We start from the raw sequence: 20,297 nt of genomic DNA, 5'->3' as shown, positions 1-20,297 counted from the left end.
AGGGGTGAAAATTGGGCAGTTGCAGTATTAAATAAGATGCTTATAATAGACCACATTGAGAATTTCACAAAGGCTCTAAGAGTGTGAAGAAGTGGCCTTAGCCAATTAATTTGGGGAAGGGAAAGGGAAAGGGAAAGGGAAAGGGAAAGGGAAAGGGAAAGGGAAAGGGAAGGCCCTAGGGTGAGTGCATTCTGGCTTGGTTTAGGAGAACAGTAAGGAAGCCATTCCGGCTGAGTAGAGATGAGGGGGGTGAAGGTAGTCAGAGATGAGGTGAGAGCAGGGATTAAGAGATCAGTTTGTGAATGACTTCTTAAGTCATTGCTGAGACTTTGGCTTTTACTCTGAATGAATAAGGAGATAGTTCAGGTTATTGTGCAAAGCAGTGATATGATCTGCTTTCTGTTGTAATTAGATCACTCTAAATACTGTATTGAGAATAGACTAAAGAAGAATGAAGATGGAGGCAGAGAGATTTATGAGGGAGATTATAGAAATCTAAGCAAGGGATTATTTTAGCTCAGACCAAAGTAGTAAAAATAATGAGAACTGAAATAGATTGGATTCTCAATATATTGTAAAGGTAAAACCAACAGAATTTTATGATGGATTGAATGTAAGGTTTGAACAAAATGACTCTGAAATTTTTGACCTGAGTGTAGGAGTTACTATCAACTAAAATGAGAAGGCTCTGGGTAGTCTGGGTTTGTGGTAGGTAGTAAATAGGGAGCTCCAGAACTGGGATCAGGAGTTTAATCTTAAATATGTATATTCATTTTGAGATGCCTATGAAAGCCAACTTGCAGTGTTCAGGTGATAGTTGGATACTCAAGTCTGGAGTTTGTAAGAGAGGTCTGGATTTATTCAGGTTGTATAATATCAGTTAGTACCTGTGAGAATCCTAGGTCCGTACTTATTAGTTTCACTATTTAATCAGATTATTTAAATGAAAGTTTTCTCCACATCCTTCTGTATGTATAGCCAATAACCTTAGGAGGTAGAAAAGACAAACAATTCAACTCTCAAATAATTAGAAGAAAGGAAATTAGTGAAACAGGAAACAAACAACAGAAAAAAATTTAAAAAATGAAAAGTTCTTTGAAAAAGCGGATAAAATTGGTAAACCTTTAGAAAGATTTATCAAGAAAAAATGAAAACATCAACATCACAAATGAAAAGAGGAAATCATTACAGACATTAAAAAGCAATAAGGAATATTATGAATAAGCTTGTCAACAAATTCAATAACTTGAAAAACACAGCTTATCAATGCAGACAGAAGAAGAATTGGAAAATCTTGAGGAACTCCATATCAATTACAGATAGATTGAATTTGTAATTAAAAACTTTCTAATAATGAAAACTATGCATGTGGATGGCTATATCAGTAAATTCTATCAACTGTTTACGGAATAAAAAACATCAGTGCTACGTAGCCTCTCAGACCAGAGGAAGACAGAACTTTTTAAATCCTTTCATGAGGCAGCTTCACTCCATTTTAAAAACCCAACAAAGATATCACAAGCGAAGAAAATTATAGACCAATATACCTCATGAATATATATGTAAAGTTCTTAATAAAGTTTTAGCTAATTGAATCCAGCAATATATAAAAATGTTAATGCATAATGACCAATTGGGGAATTATCCTAGGAATACAAGGTTGGCTTTACACTTGAAAATGAATCATTCACCACATTGACAGGATGAAGAAGAGAAACCATAGAGCACCTCAATAAGTGAAGAAAAGGCATTTGACAAAATTTAAAGCTCATTCCTGTTTTTTTTTAAAATAAAAAAAACTTAGTAAACTAGAAATAAAAAGAAACTTCCTAAATTTCATAAATGGCATCAATGAAAAACATGTCAATGGACATCCTCTATCAGCCTGTAAGAAAACGAAATAAACACATATAGGTTGAAAAGGAAGATGTAAAATTGTTTGTGTTTGTAGATGACATTATTTTATACATAGAAAACCCCATGCAGTCTACAAAACAATATACTAAGATAAGTGAATTTAGCAAGGTTACAGAGTACAAGATGCATAGGGGGAAAAAAGCAATGATTTTATCTTAGCAATGAACAATTAGGAAATGACATTTAAAAACCTGTTTATATAAATATAAAAAACTAATCAAATATGTAGTAATAAGTCTGTTGTAAGAAATTAAAAATCTAAATAAATGGAGAGATACATCAACCGTTGAAGGAATAAAAACATCAATGCTACATTTATGGATTGAAAGACTAATAATTGTAAAGATGCTCATTCTTCCCAGATTGGTTTTTAATTTAATACAGCCCCTATCAATATGCCAGAAAATTTGGGTTTGTTTGTTGTTGTTGCTGTTTCGGTCGCTTTGTTGTTGTTGAAATAGATAAACTGAATCTGAAATTTGTATGGAAATACAAAGGCCCTGGATTAGCCAAAACTATCTTGAAAAAAGAAACACAAAGCTTGAGGTCTCATACTACCTGGTTTCAGGACTCTGTATAAAGCCATAGTAAGCAAGATATTGTGATACTACTGGCTTGAGGTAGACAAATAGATCAATTGAACAGAATAGAGTTTAGAAATAGACCCACATATATATGAAATCAGTTGATTTTTTTTTTAACCAGAGTGCCAAGTCCATTGGGGAAAATTAAGTCTTTTTAACAAATGGTGCTGTATCTTAACCCTTACCTCACATTTTACACAAAAATTAAGATGGATTATGGATTTAAGTCTAGAACCCAAAAGATTAAAACTTCAAGAAGAAAATATCGTCTTCGCAATTTTGGGATAGGCAGATTTCTTGGACATGACACAGAGGCCCTAATCATAAAAGAAAAATCTTGATAAATTGGCCTTCAACAGAATTCAATTTTCGTTAAAAGATATTATTTAAAAAATTGGCAAGCCACAAACTTTAATATTTGCAGTAGAGAATCCTTGACAGAGGACTGGTACCCAGCATATATAAAGAACTTCCACATATTTTTAACTCTTCCTTTTAGCCCTCTTTTTCCTAACTCTTGCTTAGTTACTTCTAGAATATTAGTCCACTTTCTGACCTTCAAAGCACCATTAATCAGGGCTTACCAATATTAGTATGATTGATAACCTGAAATTTTAAAGGCTGGAAGCCTTTGTAAAATACATCCTGGGGAATCTGGAATCAACTGCTCAAGCCTTGCAAAGTGCCAAGTAACTCCATTGAGATCCTACTCACTTTTCTGCTCTTATCCTTTCTTATAACTTGCCAGTTTTCTAGCATCCTCATTCAAAATAAATGTAAATAGTTCTAAATTTTTATTTTTTGCCAATTTGTTAAATTACCAGTGTTGGAATAGTTTTGTCTTATTTTGTTTCATCATTATTCAGTTATAGAGTCTGTTTTAAAGTAACTCTAATTGGCTGGCCTGGGAATCTAATCCACAGTTGTATTATTATTTCAGTGTGAAAAAGGCCTTTATAATTATATAACAATATAATTATACATGATTGTGGAATCCCGATCTGACTTGGCCCATATGTAATAACCATGCTTTTTTTCTCAGTTTGATTTATATAGCAGAGACATCAGGTGTTTTACAGTAGCTTATATTTATTTTTGACGTGAGAACGCATATGTTAAGAATTCAGTAACTGTCCAGGGTAACTGTCTCTATGTGATAGATTCCCAGATGTGTAATTTTCTTCTTTATTTCAGTTGACCAATTGTTTGTTAATAAATACATATTTTAATACATTTTTAAAATAAAATAATACCAGGACTTGGTCCAATATTTTTGAAAATTATGAGCAGTACAATAGAAAAGTCAGCATATTTTTTAAATGCTGTACTCTTCTTGCCACTATTTGGTAAGAATTTGGTATTGTGCAGAGACATACAGTGGCTAATAAATGGTCAAAATTATGGAAGTTATTTTTCTCTAATGTGCTTAGCCAGCTAATTTGCTTCTATTTTTCTTTTACAGTTTCAGCTCCTCGCTTCAGCTCTTTTCAAATCTGGTTCAGATTTTACAGCTCTAGGTAAGTATTGCAGTGTAGTTTATCCAGCCAGATGCTCTAGCATTTGAGAGGTTGGATTTTGGTTTCTTTTAAATAAAATATCAGATGATATGTTCATCTAAATAATGGAGCAAGTTTCGAGGTAGAATGCAAAATTTCTAATAACCTGCTACAAGATTATTTTCCAAGCATCAGTCACCAGTTCATGGATCAGTTTGCAGTTCCTCTTACACCAGTTGCTGGGTTATTATGCAAACAGATGGCAATAGAAGCATGATCAAAATAAGTTAACTGTATAGCATTGTATTGGAATGCAGGCTGCATTACTGGTATACTTCTATGAGATAACACTCGATGGTTGGGTATTTCCTCTCAGATTGTTCTTTGTGGAGTTGTGTGGTGTCAGTAGAATGGAGATAGGGTAGGCAATGAAATAAATGTTTTAGGAAGAGAGAAATGAATTATTTCTTTCCTGAAAATGGGAATTTTTATACGTTGGTATCATAATTGTTTAAGACAAATTATACTTGAAACTCAAGTGTTTCTTAAACACTCCAGATATGGGCATCAGTCTTCATTTAGGGGAACTCTCTTTTAATATTGATAGATTATTAAAGTAAACTAGACTGTAATAAAGTGAGGAATTTGTAGAAGCTCTAGAACCCAAAGCTTTAGTCAGGTGGATTTTCAAGGATATTTTTGTTAAGAAAAGTTATTATAGCTTCAATTTTTCAATAAGATAGTAGCCTTTTGAAGTATGAGAATTTTTAGCTTTTCTCTTGTCATTATAGAATGTGGTCACATAGTGAATATGTATTAATCCCATTGATGCCAGTGCTATTATTCTTTGCTTTAGAGTTGAGCAATTGTATTAAAAATTTCTAGTATATGTAATATAAATACTACTCTTTATCTCTGGAATAAAATAACACTTTGAGATATCAGTTTAATTTCTTCATTGTTTGTCCTTTTGTCTCTTAAAGATGAACCATTCTTCGAAGGAAAAAATAGATTACATGTAATTCTGGTATTTTTCACTGGGTGGGAAAGAATATAGCAGTATTCCTTGGGGTCTTGCCCATTTTTTTCAATAACAAGTAATAGCGTCTTCTCTACTGTTTAAGGCAACTTCGGTCCTGAAATCTGATTCTAGAATATGTAGAGTTCTATAAGGCAAGTCTCAGCAGACCGCTGTAAGACATGACTTCAATAGATTCTCCTAAAAATTTAGATAGTCTTACAACTGTTCCATTCAGTGGAATACATAAAGGCTTTAAAAAAAAATCTCAATTCTATTGGAGAATCTAGGAATAAGTGTTGTTTTAGAAAATCCATACCTTTTTGAATTTTATCATTTGAAACAGAGCTTTAGTGATACATGAATTGAGAGTCTGGCACATAGGTATTCAATTTGAATGACTATTTCCCTTGTTATGTATGGATACCACAGCCCAGAGCCATTATTTTTATTATGTTGGTGGGCAGCACTAAAATGTCTCTGGCTGACTTATATTTAGCCTTTAGAACAAGAATTTCTTGGCAGTCATTTAAATATGTTAGGCTGTTGTCAGCAAATATTTTACCTTTAACTTTACTCCTTTCCTCTGTCTTTGCCCTGTTCACTGCCAGCTAATATATTTTGTTAAGAACAGTTTGTTTTATTTGGATTCCAAACAAACCTCAAATGCACTAAGAACAATACAAACACAATAGAAAAAAAATGCAAAAAAAGGAAAATTTCTTTGGGGTTTTATTTCCTACTTTGTCTGAAGGGAGGCAGTATGTTTAGTAGTTAAGAGATGAATGTAATGTGGCGGTTCAGAATCAGAATCTAGGTTCAGATTCCAGCTCTGCTACCTAGTAATTTTGAAAGTGAACTTGAGTAAGTCACCTTCCTAATCATTAATTTCTTCATCTATAAAATGGAGATAATGAGGGAACTTACATCAGGTTGTTGAGAAAATTAAATGAAATAATTATGGAAAACAGCACAATACAACACTTAGTAAGTGCTCTCTTCAGGGTACTATTATTACTGCCCTTAAAAATGTAATCATCTTTGGAACATTGGTAAATTTTGATGAGGAGAAAATTCAAGTCGTATGCTAGTTTTAATAAGGAGAAATCATATTTTATGAACAAAAAGTAAATAGGTTTCATGTCTATTTACAGTTCCTGGTTCCTGTTCTCATTCATTCTTTGTCAGATTGTTTTACCTTTACTCCACATAGAATTGAAATCAAATGGGTTGTTTCATGTATAGATATATACATTTTTAATGTGTAGATAAACCAAATATTTCATTTTCTGAATTCTCTAAGAAAAAATTTACCTCAGCCAAACTTTCTGACTGACTTCCTTCTGAACTAATCCAGTTTATCTTAACCTCTTAGAATTAAATAAAAGGATTCTCTATATATATTTAAAGAATTAGAAAAGTAATGAATATAAACAGCTGACATTGTCTTAGTTTTGAAAAACTACTGACTTTAGAGAAAAATAACTTCTAGGGATTTTTAGTTTAGAGCCCTGGTGGCTATGGGCACTTTTAGGCTTGGACTCAGACATTTTGCTAATTATAAGCGCTGTGTCTTGTTTCCAGAAAGTATGCTTTGGAACAACAGTAAGTATATTTTCAGCAAGATATGTGAGAAGTAGGGAAAATCTGGTCTGTAGAACATATTACCTTTTTTGTTTTTTTACACCTCTGTAAGCTTTATTGCCGTAATATTTATTATGTACAAATATGAATTCAGACAAATGTTTAAACATGTCTTAAGAATGCTTTTTGACTCTGGGTTAACATTCATGAATGAAAAGTCTTAAAAATTTCACATTATTGCTATGCCCTTTTAGCCTTTATACTGTTGGCATATACACCAAATTTACATTTCAGCTAGATACTTTCTTCAACCACCTGTCTGTAGCTTACCTGTTTGCAGGTACTTTTTTATATAATAATAATATTATTATTAGAAATAAGAAGTGAAATAAACTTGTATCCAGGAAAAGAATGAGAATTTTTAGTACTATTTCTTTTTCACCATACGTAGGAAAAGCTACCTAGTTTGTGTAGGATGTTAACTCAAAAATATTATTTCTAATAGGTCATTTTCTTTTTAGGAGCAGTCATTGTCTTCAGTTGTGGTAGTAAATGATAAAGTAATATCTAATATTTATTGAATACTTACTCTGGGGTCAGGTACTAGTCTAAGCACTTTACATGTCATTACTCATTTAATCTCCATAATAACCCTATGAAATAACTACTATTATTATGCTTCTTTTATATGTGAAAAAACTGGGACACAGAGAGGCTAAAGTAACTTTCCCAGGAATAGTTCTAGTTAGTGGCAAACCCAGGGTTTAAACCTGTGGCTTCTACTAGAGCTCATTCCCTAAACGAATAACTTTACCAGTTTCCACTATTCTGTGCGATTAGCTCCTCATTTCCTTTCATGGTGAAAATGAACTGAGAGAAACAGTAAACTGATTAGTATGAAGCATGAGATTTAGGATCAATATAACCTTTTTTTGTCCTAGTTCTGTCATGTTACTGCTGATGAGTTTCATAGTGCCCCACCCCTCTTTAATGTATTTTTTTAAAAAAATGCCGACTACAGATTCTGTTTGAATAACTTTCCTGTCTCTGTCCCCACTTCTCAAGTATAACCATCCATATCTGGCAGATCTTAACAGAAACACACATGACCATATACACAGACATACAGATACAGTTGATTCTCGTTATTTGCAGTAGTTATGCTCCATAAAGTTACCAGGAACACTGAATTAGTGAATACCGAACCATTACTCCTATGGGAAATACAGAGTTAGGATTCTGTGAGCCTCTTGGTCATAACATTTTCATAAACCAGTCAATATATAACCTTGCTTTATGTGTGTTTCTGTTTAAAGGTAATATATATAAAGGTACTATATATATATAAAAATATATATATATTTGTATTGTTGATTTCATTATCATTGAACTCACTACCAACAACACTATAAACTTATTTTTAAAGCTTACCTAACATGAATTTTTTTCATAAGGCACATCATGGCCTTCTTGCACTTAGGAACACTAGATAGCATTTTAGCAGTACACTCGGGGCCCATTTTAAGCAGCAAAGTCCCGCCCCCCAAAAGGCACAAAAGTGCAAAAAACAGCAGCACCATTAGACTGTTTATACTATGCGAGCTGAAACAAGAAGGCAGAGCATCACCCAGTTCAACCTCAGCTGAGAATGGGTGCATGTGATGACTCAAATTGTCGCTGTTCTGCTCATGTCTGCAAATGACCACACATGCTATAAGTGTCAATATTGGGATTACAAATTTTAGTAAGTAGGCAGATGCATAAATATTGAATATGAATAATGAGGATCAATTATATATATTCACGTACACACACATAGATATATAGTTTTGTGTTCCGGTTTTATTTATTACATATTGTAAAAACATGTATTCTGCAACATAACCTTTTAAAATGTAATGATGTGGGTGGAGATGTTTGCACGAAAATACATTAGATCCATTGTAGTCTTATTAAGTGAAAATAGTATTCCATAACAGGGATCTACCATAATTTAATCCATTCATCTTATGATAGTGTAAATTTCAATTTTTCAAATTTTTAGTACAGTGCTTAATCTGTATACTTTGAGATATAATCTAAAGACAAAAGCAAAGAATCTTGAGTTTTTGCTGGTAGTGGTATGGGTGTAGTAATCCTGGAATATGTTTTGTGTGTTTTTGGTTAAGCAAATGAGTAAATTTGATGATGTTGCTGGGAGTCAGTTTTCCTAGTGGGAGAAAGGAGATATAGATATGGAATTGGATAAGGAGAGAAAGAATCCTGTGAGGTTCTAAAAAAATTGGAATTAGCTATAAAAACATGAGCTCACGATTCTGTCGAAAATAGTTCTGCTGTATGTATAATGTGTATGTATGTTTATAGGCCTAGAAGCAACAACACCCTTAGTAATTAGCACGACTGTTCTTGGTTTCTAAGTATCATTTCCCACTAAAAGGAATTAGGGCTCCCTAGGAAAATAGTTGACTCCAGGACTGTATAAAGATGAGCTTGGACATCTTGCTGTGTCAAAGAGGTAAAGAAGTACTCAGAAATTAATGGAGACAATTAACAAGAAAAGAATCCATGAGTGCATATTAATGCAAAAAAGTAAATGGAAGAAGGAAAAGGAAAAGCTCTTTTTGACAGTTAATGTCAACCAATAAATGTAGAAGGAATTGTAGTGTTAGACAATCACCATATCAGTAGTCATTGTTGTAGCAAAAATCATCAGTGAATGCCAAAATCATTGAGTGCTGGTCTCTTGGGGAACAGGATACTTACACAGTCTCTAACTATCTTCTCATCAATATCTTAGTAATGGCAAAGGTAGGAAAGAACACCTTTACAGTGGAGAAATCTGGCATTTACTAGCTTAACCAGATAATCAAAGTTAACATCCTCAGTGTTGGGACAAAGCGATACCACGTGCCTCCTGAGACATGCAGCGAGAAGGACGCAGTGTCATTTATATAGTGTTCTTGTCTGAACTGCATAAACTGAATCCAATCACGAGGAAGCAATCACACTGCCCAAATTTAACACATCTTGCTACATAACTGCTCTGTTTTCTTAAAAAATATCAGTGTCATAGAAAACAGAGGCTGAGGAAGTATTTCAGACTGAGGAGACTTAAAAACTAAATACATCATGGTCTTGGATTGAGTCTTAGATTAGTGGGGAAAATGACTATAATAAAGTTTATTGGAACATAAATGTTAAATTTCCTGAATTTAATATATATTGACTATTTAAGTGAATGTTGTTAGATGAAATGAACTCAAGTATCTGGGGGGGGTGGGGAAGATGTCTATAATTTACTCCCAAATAGTTCCACAGAAGAATGAGTGGGGTGCACACACACAGCATGAGAACATATGTGGCAAAATGTTAACAATTGATTATTCTATATAAGTGTATGTGAGTGTTTGTTGTACTACTCGTGCAGTTTTTCTGTGAGTTTGGAATTTTTCAAAATACGTTAAAAAGCAATTTAGAAAACTCAGAAAAACATAGACAAAAAATATAATCTCATCATTCAGAGATAACTTTTACTTTTTGGAGTATTTCCTTCCATTTATTTCCATGATATGATAGTAGGCTTTGTTAAATCTCAGCTTCGGCTCAAAGGAGTAAACATTTGCTCTCAAATTTAAAATATTTTTTTTAATGAAAAGAAATGTACCTTTCTCGAGGCATTGTTTATTTCCCTTCCAGGAAGCTGGTAACCTTGGAAATGCTATGTGCTATTCATGTTCTTTGCAAGATTAGAAAACAGATTGGACCTAAAACTAGTCTCTTTGAATGAAAATCAATTCAATTTGAAATAGTCTTCACCGAGTATCATGGTGTATATAGCTCTTTCTGGCACTATTTCTGTTTCTGATGGCACTCAATAGTGCTCTCATGTCTCAGCCATTTCGGGACTGGAGAAAATCAAAAGACTACTTTGTTTATCATTGCCATACTGCCTATGTGCATAAGAAACTTGAAGCAGCTGGGAGAATACACCAGCTGACTAAAGGAAAGAGGTCTTTCCCTGAAATATTCCTCTGGTTGGAGAGAACTTGAAAATTAAGTTTACCAGGTGTTAAAAGGGGGGAAAAAATCCCGTAGTTCAGTGGTCCCCACCTTTTAAGAATGTCATCCACTTTCTAATATTCATCTGGATAAAAGTAGTTTATTGCTCTGTTTTCACATGATGTGTGCCTAGCATAGAGCCTGGTACGTAGTAGCATACGTGCATGGTGATTACTATGCGCTAGGTACCATTCTGTGTATTGTACATGTATTTCTTTCCCTTAACCATCTATGTTTCCACTCAGTTCTCTGAGACTGCTTCCAACTCTAAGGACCGTGATAATTTTAGAACACTTTCTGAAGACCTCCTTCATTTTGATTTTATTATATTTTTATTATAAAGAAAATTTTAGAGGGTCAGAAGCCTTAAAAAATGAGAAAAGGAATGAAATATCCTCAGTGGACAAGAAGAGAAAATATGTAAGGAAAAGAAGAGAAATCAATATTAGTTACTAAAGTGCCAGCATTGGCTAGGTTCTTTTCATCAAAGCATTTATTCTGCACAATAGCCCTATGAAATAAGCAGAATTATCACAAATTTACATCTGAGGAAACAGTTACAGATAGGCTCGTAGCTTACTCAAGATTGCATCACTGCCAGGTAGTAGTAGAACAGGGATTAGGACCCAGGTTTAAAGCCTGATCTGGTAGTGTTTTTATCCATTATACATTGCTGCTTTTTTCATCTGGCTTTTCTGTTACATGTTGAGTTTTAAACACGATGGATGAGTTTGTTTATCTCTCCTTCACCAGGCTTTTCGGACGTGGATCACACCTATGCTCAAAGAACTCAGCTCTTTGACATCTTAGTAAATTTCTTTCCTGACAGCATGACTCCGCCTAAAGGCAACCTGGTAGACCTCATCACACTGTAACTGAAGAGTCACTGGACAGAAATGGAGAACAGGAGTCTGCTTTCAGTGTTCTGGATCTCAGCTCTATTGACCGACCATTAGGCTGCAGTGATTGAGGACTGCACCAGAATTTTGAAGGGATCTTTATCGTCACAAGTTCTAACCCTGTTCCTTAATACCTGACCTCAACCCCTTTCTCCTCATCCCGTTCCTCAATTAGGCTAATAATAAAATGAAATTGGTATACTTTCCATTTAAATATATATATATATTTTTTCTTACTTTAACTTTTAAGAATTAAGTATAAAAAATAATCAGGTAGTTTACCCTTTTCTGATTTTTATTTCATTTTTATAAAATTAGGGCAAGTAAGCACTATTAACAGACTGCTCAGTGCTGCCAGGATTGGGATTTTGTTATTGGGTTTTTTGGCTTTTCTTTTTTCTCTTCCTGTTTCACTTTACCTCACATCACACAACTGCTTGTAAGGGGTGTCACGTGTTTACCTCTTTACTTTATTCTTAACAGCATATAGTTCTGTAGGGCAATTGATGTGTGTTAAAGTGATGTATGTGTCTCTGTGGATTAGTCTTGTGTTCCATTAAGCAATAGGAAGAACAGAGGGCTCCAATTTGCACCCCTCGTCATAGAACTAATAAACGAAACCCAAGATTGGTCCAGGCACTTATCTGAGATTGGTATATGGTATTTCTATGATGATATATTTTATAGTAGATATAATAATAGCTTTGAGTCACAGAAACCTTGAATGGAGGAAAGTATAGTTCAGAACCTGTAAGAGCCATTATAAAAATTACCAACAGGAGGATTCTAGTAGTGATTAATCTGTCCACTGATATCTTCGTAGCAATTTTGGAAGAAGGTGGCTTTCCTCCGGCAGAGCCGCGCAGAGCCAGGGCTCCTGTTTCTCCCTTGCGCTGCCAGTCTGTGGCATTTTCATTTGGGAGGGTGGGTTCCCAGAGCTATGCTTTTGTTTCTTTCCATACACATTGGTTCTGTGCATTTGCTTCTGCATACTGATATTTTAAAGAATAGTAGTATGTAGTTACCCAGTGGAATACAACTGAGTGGCATTTCATTAGCATACAGACCAGGCTGCTTTAAATGGAGGGAAAAAAACAATGGCACAAATATATTTTTTAAATTAAACAAGAAAAAGGCAGATGGGCTTTTTCACTTTTTGGGAGGCATGGAGATGTACATCATTCCATGAGGTACTTTGGAATGCGGTATAGGGTATAGGAAACCTACACTTGACCTGGCCAGCGCTTACATTTGATCAAAAAGTGTGCAGTGTGCAACTGATACCCACCATGCTTAAAGCAGATTAAGTATAATGAATGTCCATCAGTCCAGTGGCTCTTAAAAGTGAATGACTTTATGGAATTGAATATGCCCCTGAGTAGCAAGATTAGGTCGCACCAAAGAAAGAGATAATAAATTGACTTGTACTTTCAAAAAACCTCATGTTTAGGAGTAGGACTGAGTTCCGTCTTCACTCTGTATTGCATCGTTTCACTTCTTTTGGGGATGGGCAGAAATATATTTTTCCTAGTTCTAGACTTGAATCTTGGGCTCCTGAGCTTTCCAAGCATCCCAAAGCAATCAGTGTTTATTTGTTAAATAATAGGACTACCTTACCTTGCGGAAGATACTTTAGTAAGTACCAAATTTTGTAGCTGCAGAATAACCAATTGACCTTACAGGTGAGCAAACGATTTACTTATATACTTGTACAGTTTTCATAAAATGATTCCCCTGAAGGACAGTCAAGAACATAAAATACTAATATAGTAGCCTGTTGAATCAGAGTTGATGGGAAAGAACTTGAACTTGATACGAGTTTCTAAATTTAAAACCTCTAATTTTGCTTATTGTGAATTCTGGCACTTTAAAAACTTTAACCAAATGAAATTCTGCTGCCCTTCACCATTTATTTTTATAGTGTTTTTCTGCTTTTTTCACTCATTTAGACTCCATATTTGGAGGAAACTAAATTCCTGACCTCAATGCTTATTTTTTTGTTCTTGTTTTTCTGACTCTGTATTAGTTGTTTTCTTTTTAACATATGTTCGTTATAACTTTCTTTCCTCGCTTTATTTAGGTGGGACTTTCCCCTTCATTTCTGGAATTTTTTTCTTTCCATTAACATGTTTAAATGGGGTTGAATCACAGCAAACCATTTAGTGTTGCTTAAGTGAGATAGACTGTATTGAGGACATTACTGATTAGATAAATCAGCATTTGTAGCCCATGGTACTGCTGGTAATGACTGTAGGAAGAGTGTAGGGCTTCATTGTATCCATGCCCAAGATTGACATGTTGCTCACATTTCACATCCCTGATTTGAAACTTTATGTATGTAGTTTCATATTTAATGAGGAGCTACATATATATCCAAGAATTCCAGCAGTATAATTCAAATAGCCTAATTTGATATTTTAATACATTGTTTAGATAGCCAACTAGCAATGTTTCACTATCACTAATTTAAAAAATCTTTCATCCTTTTTATGTGAGTCTCAGATTGAAACACATGGCCGATGTATTAGGGGAGTACAGTTTACTCAATTTCATTATCCCCAGCTTCTGTCATTCCCAGTTCTCTTTTTCCAGTGGAATATATTATTCCAGACTAGTAAACTTGAAATTATTTAAACTAGAAGAAAACTAGATCTCTAACATTATTGTCAGTGCTTGTACTTTGTGAGAAATTATGTGACTTGCAGAACTCTGCTAAATGCAGTTGCATTTTGTGGAATAGCAGAGACCTCGTGTGGCCAGCTTGATTAATTTAATTAAATATACAAATCTCTTATTCAAGCAAAGGAGTTCAGACGGGTGCCTAACTCATTGCTAAAGCGGACAGACAGTATTAACCTTTAGCAAAATCATTTTTTTAAAAACCTTGATTTTCATTTATATTAAAACTGACCTATCCATATCTAATAAGTAAAAACTTGTAGAGAACATTAGAAGGTTAATCTATTGGTTTATCATAGAAAGGCTCATTAGGTTTAGAGCTCAGTGATTTGTTTAAGTTTGTAAAATTGCATTCTTGAGTGAACTACATATTGAATATAAATGATTGCCAGCTTATCTTTCCAGTGGATCTCTTCACATTTGCCTTAAAAGTGCTATTTGGTGATACATTAACAGCTTCATGTAATAAAACAGTTTTAAAATTGAACCTACAAATAAAAACTAGTTTGAGGCATTTAATCATTCAGTGAGAGATTGAAAATGATATTTAGTGGATAAAAAAGCACTTAGAAAGGAGTATGTTCCTGATTTTATTCTCTGAATTATATTCAGTTTTATGGTAATTACATGAAGAAGTTACCTTATAATTACTCTTAATACCGTATAAAATCCATTAGGTAATTGTGGGTCATTGATTATATCTTGAGTGAATATTGTATTAACTCTTTAGCTGGTTGTTGCAAAGCAGGTGAGAATTACAGTTTGAAGTGATTTCTGTGAGTGGGTAAGGGAGCTTTACAATGTGTACTTAAAAAAAAAAGTCATCTAGCTACAAGAAATATACCCTTCATTTAGAACCCTTCATTTCTTAAAAATCCATGTTCATCTGTAGCGTCACTCTTTTGCAGAAACTCTGGCCTGAATTTTCTAAGGTTTAAAATCTTAAAATAGTCCTTGACCTGGAATGTATAGGCTCTCTCAGAAAAAGACTTATAGTTATTGGGAGGAGTATTGTAGAAGGTCTGCATATGATAGCTAATACTTGTAGATTAAATCTTTGGGCTCTTTCACGCAGAGATTTTTGTATTCCTTATTAGTCAAATAATATTTTTGTGTGTGATTTTTGACTGTGGCCTCTGTGTCCCTGTGATTTGTATTAGTGCTAAAATCACTCGGTTCTCTAGAACTTCTAGTCTAAAGGTATGTCATTTGGAGGGGGAAGTTTCTAAGTTTGTTGAAATAATTAGGAGCCAACTAGATCAGCTAAATGATGTTGTCGTTTGTTTTGGCGAGGACTTACCACAGTTTATGGATTTCTTCACCAAATGGTCTTTTTATTTTTCTCAAAAAAAATGCTATCTTGGAGATTTTATTTATACATACTCTTCTACTTACCTACCAAATACTGTGAATTGTGTTTTCATTACTTTTCTTAGCTAATCTGACTTTATTTGTGGCTGTTGTAGCCCTAGATTTTCTAGGTTTTCTGTGGCATTTCTTACGAGTGTTATACTGCTTGAGGAAAAAAAGGTCAAAATCATTGTGAGGCACCATACTCTTTTATCCTTGCTTATGACAGAGGAATAGTGAAATTGAAAAATTACACGTTTTAAAGAATTAACATTCAGATATTGCTATAAAAATACTTGTCATTTTTATTTTGGGCATAGTGTTATGGCTATGGCAACTTTAATGGAGGAGCCAGTATTGGTTTCTTTTCCTGGCACTAAGAAGTAAAAGTCATAAAATTATCGATAAGGTACAAGTTTCATAGCAGAGCTCATGGAATTCAGCACATCACTAGAATTTTCATTTGCCTATTGTCTTTTCTTTTTTCTTTTTTTGTTTGTTTATATTTTTTAGCCTTTTCCCCCTACTCCCACCTCCTCTGAGCAGCACTGATTTTCTGATGAAGTTGGAATTTGTGTTAAAAATTGACTTTTAATTTCTGATATTTCTGAGTGTTAGGAATAGCTTGATTGCTGTGGAATGATTGGTATTCATTTTTTCTTAAATAAAAATAATTCAGCCTTATAAATGTCTCTTTCCCTCAAGAATGTGAACTTTGCTCAAATTCCAGATGTCCAAGAGTGATTCTCAGTTAGCAGCGACTGATAAAATCCTCTGACAGTAGATTCTGTAGCCCTTAACGTAAGGGGTCATTAAAGGTTATAGTAAATCATATTTTTAGTGCTGCAGTGACAGATACCCTTGGCGGGAAACCATATCATTGTATATCTTTTTCTATTGGGTAGAACTCTAAAGTTACAGATCTTGAGCTAGGGATCCTAGTTCAGAACTTAAAACCCATAGAATCAAAGGGTAATTCTAGTTTCTCTTCCACAGTAGGGCCATAATTTGGAAATAAGGTTTGCAGATCATCATGTCCTCCAACACTGCCTGGCTTGATTAAAGACAGAATGTCATGTGGATGTTACCTGACAGCTGTAGGGTCAACCACAAAAAAAGGGGAAGTTCTCTAGGGAGGTAGACCAGTTGTAAGATATCACTTATAATTGTGACATAATTCGTCTTTCTTTTTGTCTGTTTGTTCACATAGTCTCAATGAACTACTAAACATTTATGTGCAGTGTCCTGTTTGCCTGTCTATGGCATTTCACTTGGGGATATTGAGCCTCAGGAACAGAGCTAGAGAGAATAAGGATGTGTCAGAGAAAGAAAAGGGAGCTTTTTGCCTATGGATTGGGAGGTCTGCAAATCTAAATGAATTCAAAGAAAGCTCTTCATTTCTAGCCGTAAATTTATTAATGCAGGCTGGGAAGAAGACTATCAAAAGGGATCAAAGCTCAGTTATTCTCAATAGTCTTTGGAAAGCAGCAATTCTTGGCTAGTTGCTTTCCTCATCTCCCCAATAGCTGTTAGAGATATCGAAACAGCCCAGCACCACAGGCTCTAGATCTTAAACTAGGTAAGCAGTTTCTTACGTATAGCTAGTTCCTTGAAAAGGATCGAGAAGGAAAACCAGCAGAACATTTTAACATGCAGATTCGGGTCTCCCGTGGGATTTGCTTTTTCATCAAGTTTAAGCTCTTGCTGCAACACAGCTCTGTACCATCTGGGATGCTAGCATTCACAGCAGTTAGTTTGGATATCTGAGCTGTCTGCCACGCGAATACCAGCCTGAGGAGATCATCGTTCTTCAGTTTCATTCAATGCTTAATGAATGCCAAATTAATTGGCAGGAAGGAAAAACACTGTGTTGATACACTAAACAGGCCTGTGTGCATAATTAAAGAGTTGCTCAAGTAGCCGATTTTGAGCTTTATTTCTTTCCTTTGTTAACAAATCTCAAGAAAGCCTTTGTTAAAATTTAGCTACTGTCATTTGGTCGGTGGTCATTTTCTAGCCCTTTAAAATATGAAAAAATGTTATTGTTTTGTGCTTAGAACTCATACAGATTTGAACTGACGTCAATTTAGTTTCCCTATTTTAAAAGAAATTAATTTTATATAGTACCAGGGGTCTCTCTTTTTCCTCCTTGGCTAAGAAATACATGAGTCTGGGCGTGGCATTAAAAGTATTTAACAATTTTGGTTTATTCTTAGGTTGCCTCCACATCTGTAAAGTGATTGATTAAATTAGAGAAGATGTGTAGAATAAGCCCAATTCCATTGCAGCTGGCAGAGCCTTATAAATTCATTTTACTGCAAAAGAGAGGCTCTTATAGCATCAGGACCATGCTGTCAGATGTTTGCAAATGCCTATTTTAGCATGTTGCCTTGTCATTGCTGTATTTACCTTCTTGGAATTAAAGGAGCAGGGAAAATGAAGACAGATGCATAGCTTTACTTTTTTTTTTTTAATTGCCTACTTAGAAGTCCTAGGGTACTTCCATCTTTGTAAAGGCTCAGCTTAATTTTACGTATACATGTTAGCTATACTTGGAAAAACACTGAGTGCAAGGTTATAAGACATACTAAAGCAATTGTCTACTCACCCCCTGCTTTGATCGTCAGATTTCAAAGTCCAAAAGCTTAAATATGACTAGTCTTCTATGGGGAAGATAGATGTTTCAAGAAGTCATGCACTTGGTCTCCTTTTTGAAATTTTTTCTCCTGTCCCAGAAGACTAATTTGGATGACTGACCAGTTGTAAACTATGTTCTTCCTCAATTGTAAACCACCTATTTAGAAAAATAAAAGTGGACTTTCTTTCTTAAACATGACCTTTAGCCTGGCCAAGAGATGTTGTGATTGTGTTATTCTGTAAGCCAGCTTGCTTTTTTGACTTGTGTGAAATGTCTTTTGAAATGAATAAATTAGATAGAATTAATTTTCCTTTATTATAGTCTTTAGCTCAATGTAGAAATTGTGAAATAATGTGATGTTTTTCTATGAGCAGATTCCTTTATGGTTACAGACACACACACATAAACGTACAGGTGACCATTGAACAAAAACAGATTTGAGCTCCGCGGGTTCACTTATATGCAGATTTTTAAAGATAAATACTGTAAATATGTTTTCTTTTATTTTCTTAATAACATTTTCTTTGCTGTAGCGTACTTTATTGTAAAAACACAGTATATAATACATATAAAACACAAAATATGTGTTAATCGACTATGTTATCGGTAAGGCCTCCAGTCAACAGTAGGCTATCAGTAGTTATATTTTGGGGGAATCAGAAGTTATACTTGGATTTTCGCTGTGCAGCAGGTCAGGGCCCCTAACCCCCGTGTTCAGGGGTCAGCTGTGTATGTTTTTCTCTTTTAAGAGATTTCTTCCTTGTCACCACTTCGAAACTGAAGTCTGCAGCCTTGGAAGGAGAGTACAGGAAAGCTAGGATGAGGGCCTCCTCTTGTCCTGGTTGTAGTGACGAACATTGGCATATGTATACAAAGCAGCTTGGGAAAGATGTTAGAATTTTTTTTTAAGTCAAGTCTTTTACTTGTCTTATAAATTAGAAGTACCCAACGGCCGGAAATTAAGACCCCTTCAGATAGAGAGAGATCCTCAAAACCAAAGTTGGACCAGAAATTAGACTGAGAAGGAAAATACACCTCCGTCCATAGCCAGGAGGCAGTCTTTCCGCGTCCGCTTGTTAACGTGGGCGGCTCCTCGTTACAGCATCTCCTGGATTGGAGACATGCTGTTGCAGCAACCAGCTCATCTGATAGAGGGTTAAGTAGCTTTTTTGAAAATTTTAAATAATAACCATTTATTGATTTTTGTTATTATAAAAATATTGTTATTCTAGAAATTTAGGAAATAACTAATTGTAAAGAAGGAAAACCACTATTATTTAACTGATGGGACTCATTTTTCCTGATTTCCATTACCCAGCTTGGTGAAGGCCAGAAAAAGCAAAAAAAAAAAAATTTTAACACAGCCATTCTTATTGTCTTTTAACCACGTATGTGGAGGACCGGGGCGTAAGCATTGTCCCTACCCTTACTTACATTCCTTTAAGCATTGCCCTTTTCTAGACAGGCAGTCTGGAGATGATTCTGTTGATTTGTATCTTCTAAGCCTGAATCGTGGGTGTAAGGTACTACCCAGAAGCTATAGGGAACCGCCTCGTTCAGGTCATCGGAAATTTCACCTCTAAGACTCATTTGAATTTTTCAGCCCTTTGTGCACCATTATGGACATCTGGAGCACATTCATACCCATGAAAAGCTTTCTGTTTAGATGTATTTTTTAACATGACCATGATTAAACCCATACCGGAAAAGGATAAGGTGCTTTTCAAAGGCCAAAAGACAAGCAGAGAAAAGCAAAACAGACAAAATAAACATAAAAGTCCTTGAAACAAGAGTTCCCATATCATGCTTATGCAAATGTCTCTCCAAAAAATGTTATCCCTCTGCTCACCAGCTGAGGTTCAGAAGTTGTGTATTTCATACGAGACTCCTCTTCTCAGTGTATGAAGGAGATAGCTACAGCCTTTCAGGGTTCTGCTCTTTTGTTCACCTTCCTCTTTGGTGGCAACGTGGTGGGTCAGGACCGTTTGCCGAGGTACCTAAGTCAGCAGTGGAAATCGTGAGGGAACTCTGGGTGGAGCAGCTGGCGTGAGCTCTGTTGAGCTGGAGGTTTTA

The 20,297-nt window shown here is 34.9% G+C and overlaps 1 protein-coding gene across 3 annotated transcripts in view; it reads left to right on the top strand.

The window, feature by feature from the left end:
- The window catches only part of MKLN1 (muskelin 1), a 275,940-nt gene extending 256,363 nt beyond the window's left edge, over positions 1-19,577 (top strand). For all 3 annotated transcript variants that reach the window (XM_016148735.2, XM_016148733.2, XM_036231137.1), the window contains 2 exons: positions 3,964-4,018; positions 11,412-19,577. In XM_016148735.2, coding sequence (XP_016004221.1) covers positions 3,964-4,018; positions 11,412-11,533 — 177 coding nt within the window. In that variant the 3' untranslated portion in view covers positions 11,534-19,577. The remainder of the gene's footprint in view (positions 1-3,963; positions 4,019-11,411) is intronic.
- Positions 19,578-20,297: the final 720 nt, after the last annotated feature.

This window comes from Rousettus aegyptiacus, unplaced genomic scaffold (assembly GCF_014176215.1).
Source record: "Rousettus aegyptiacus isolate mRouAeg1 unplaced genomic scaffold, mRouAeg1.p scaffold_m13_p_13, whole genome shotgun sequence".
Classification (NCBI taxonomy): Eukaryota; Metazoa; Chordata; class Mammalia; order Chiroptera; family Pteropodidae; genus Rousettus; species Rousettus aegyptiacus.
This window is presented reverse-complemented; position numbering and strand designations above follow the sequence as displayed.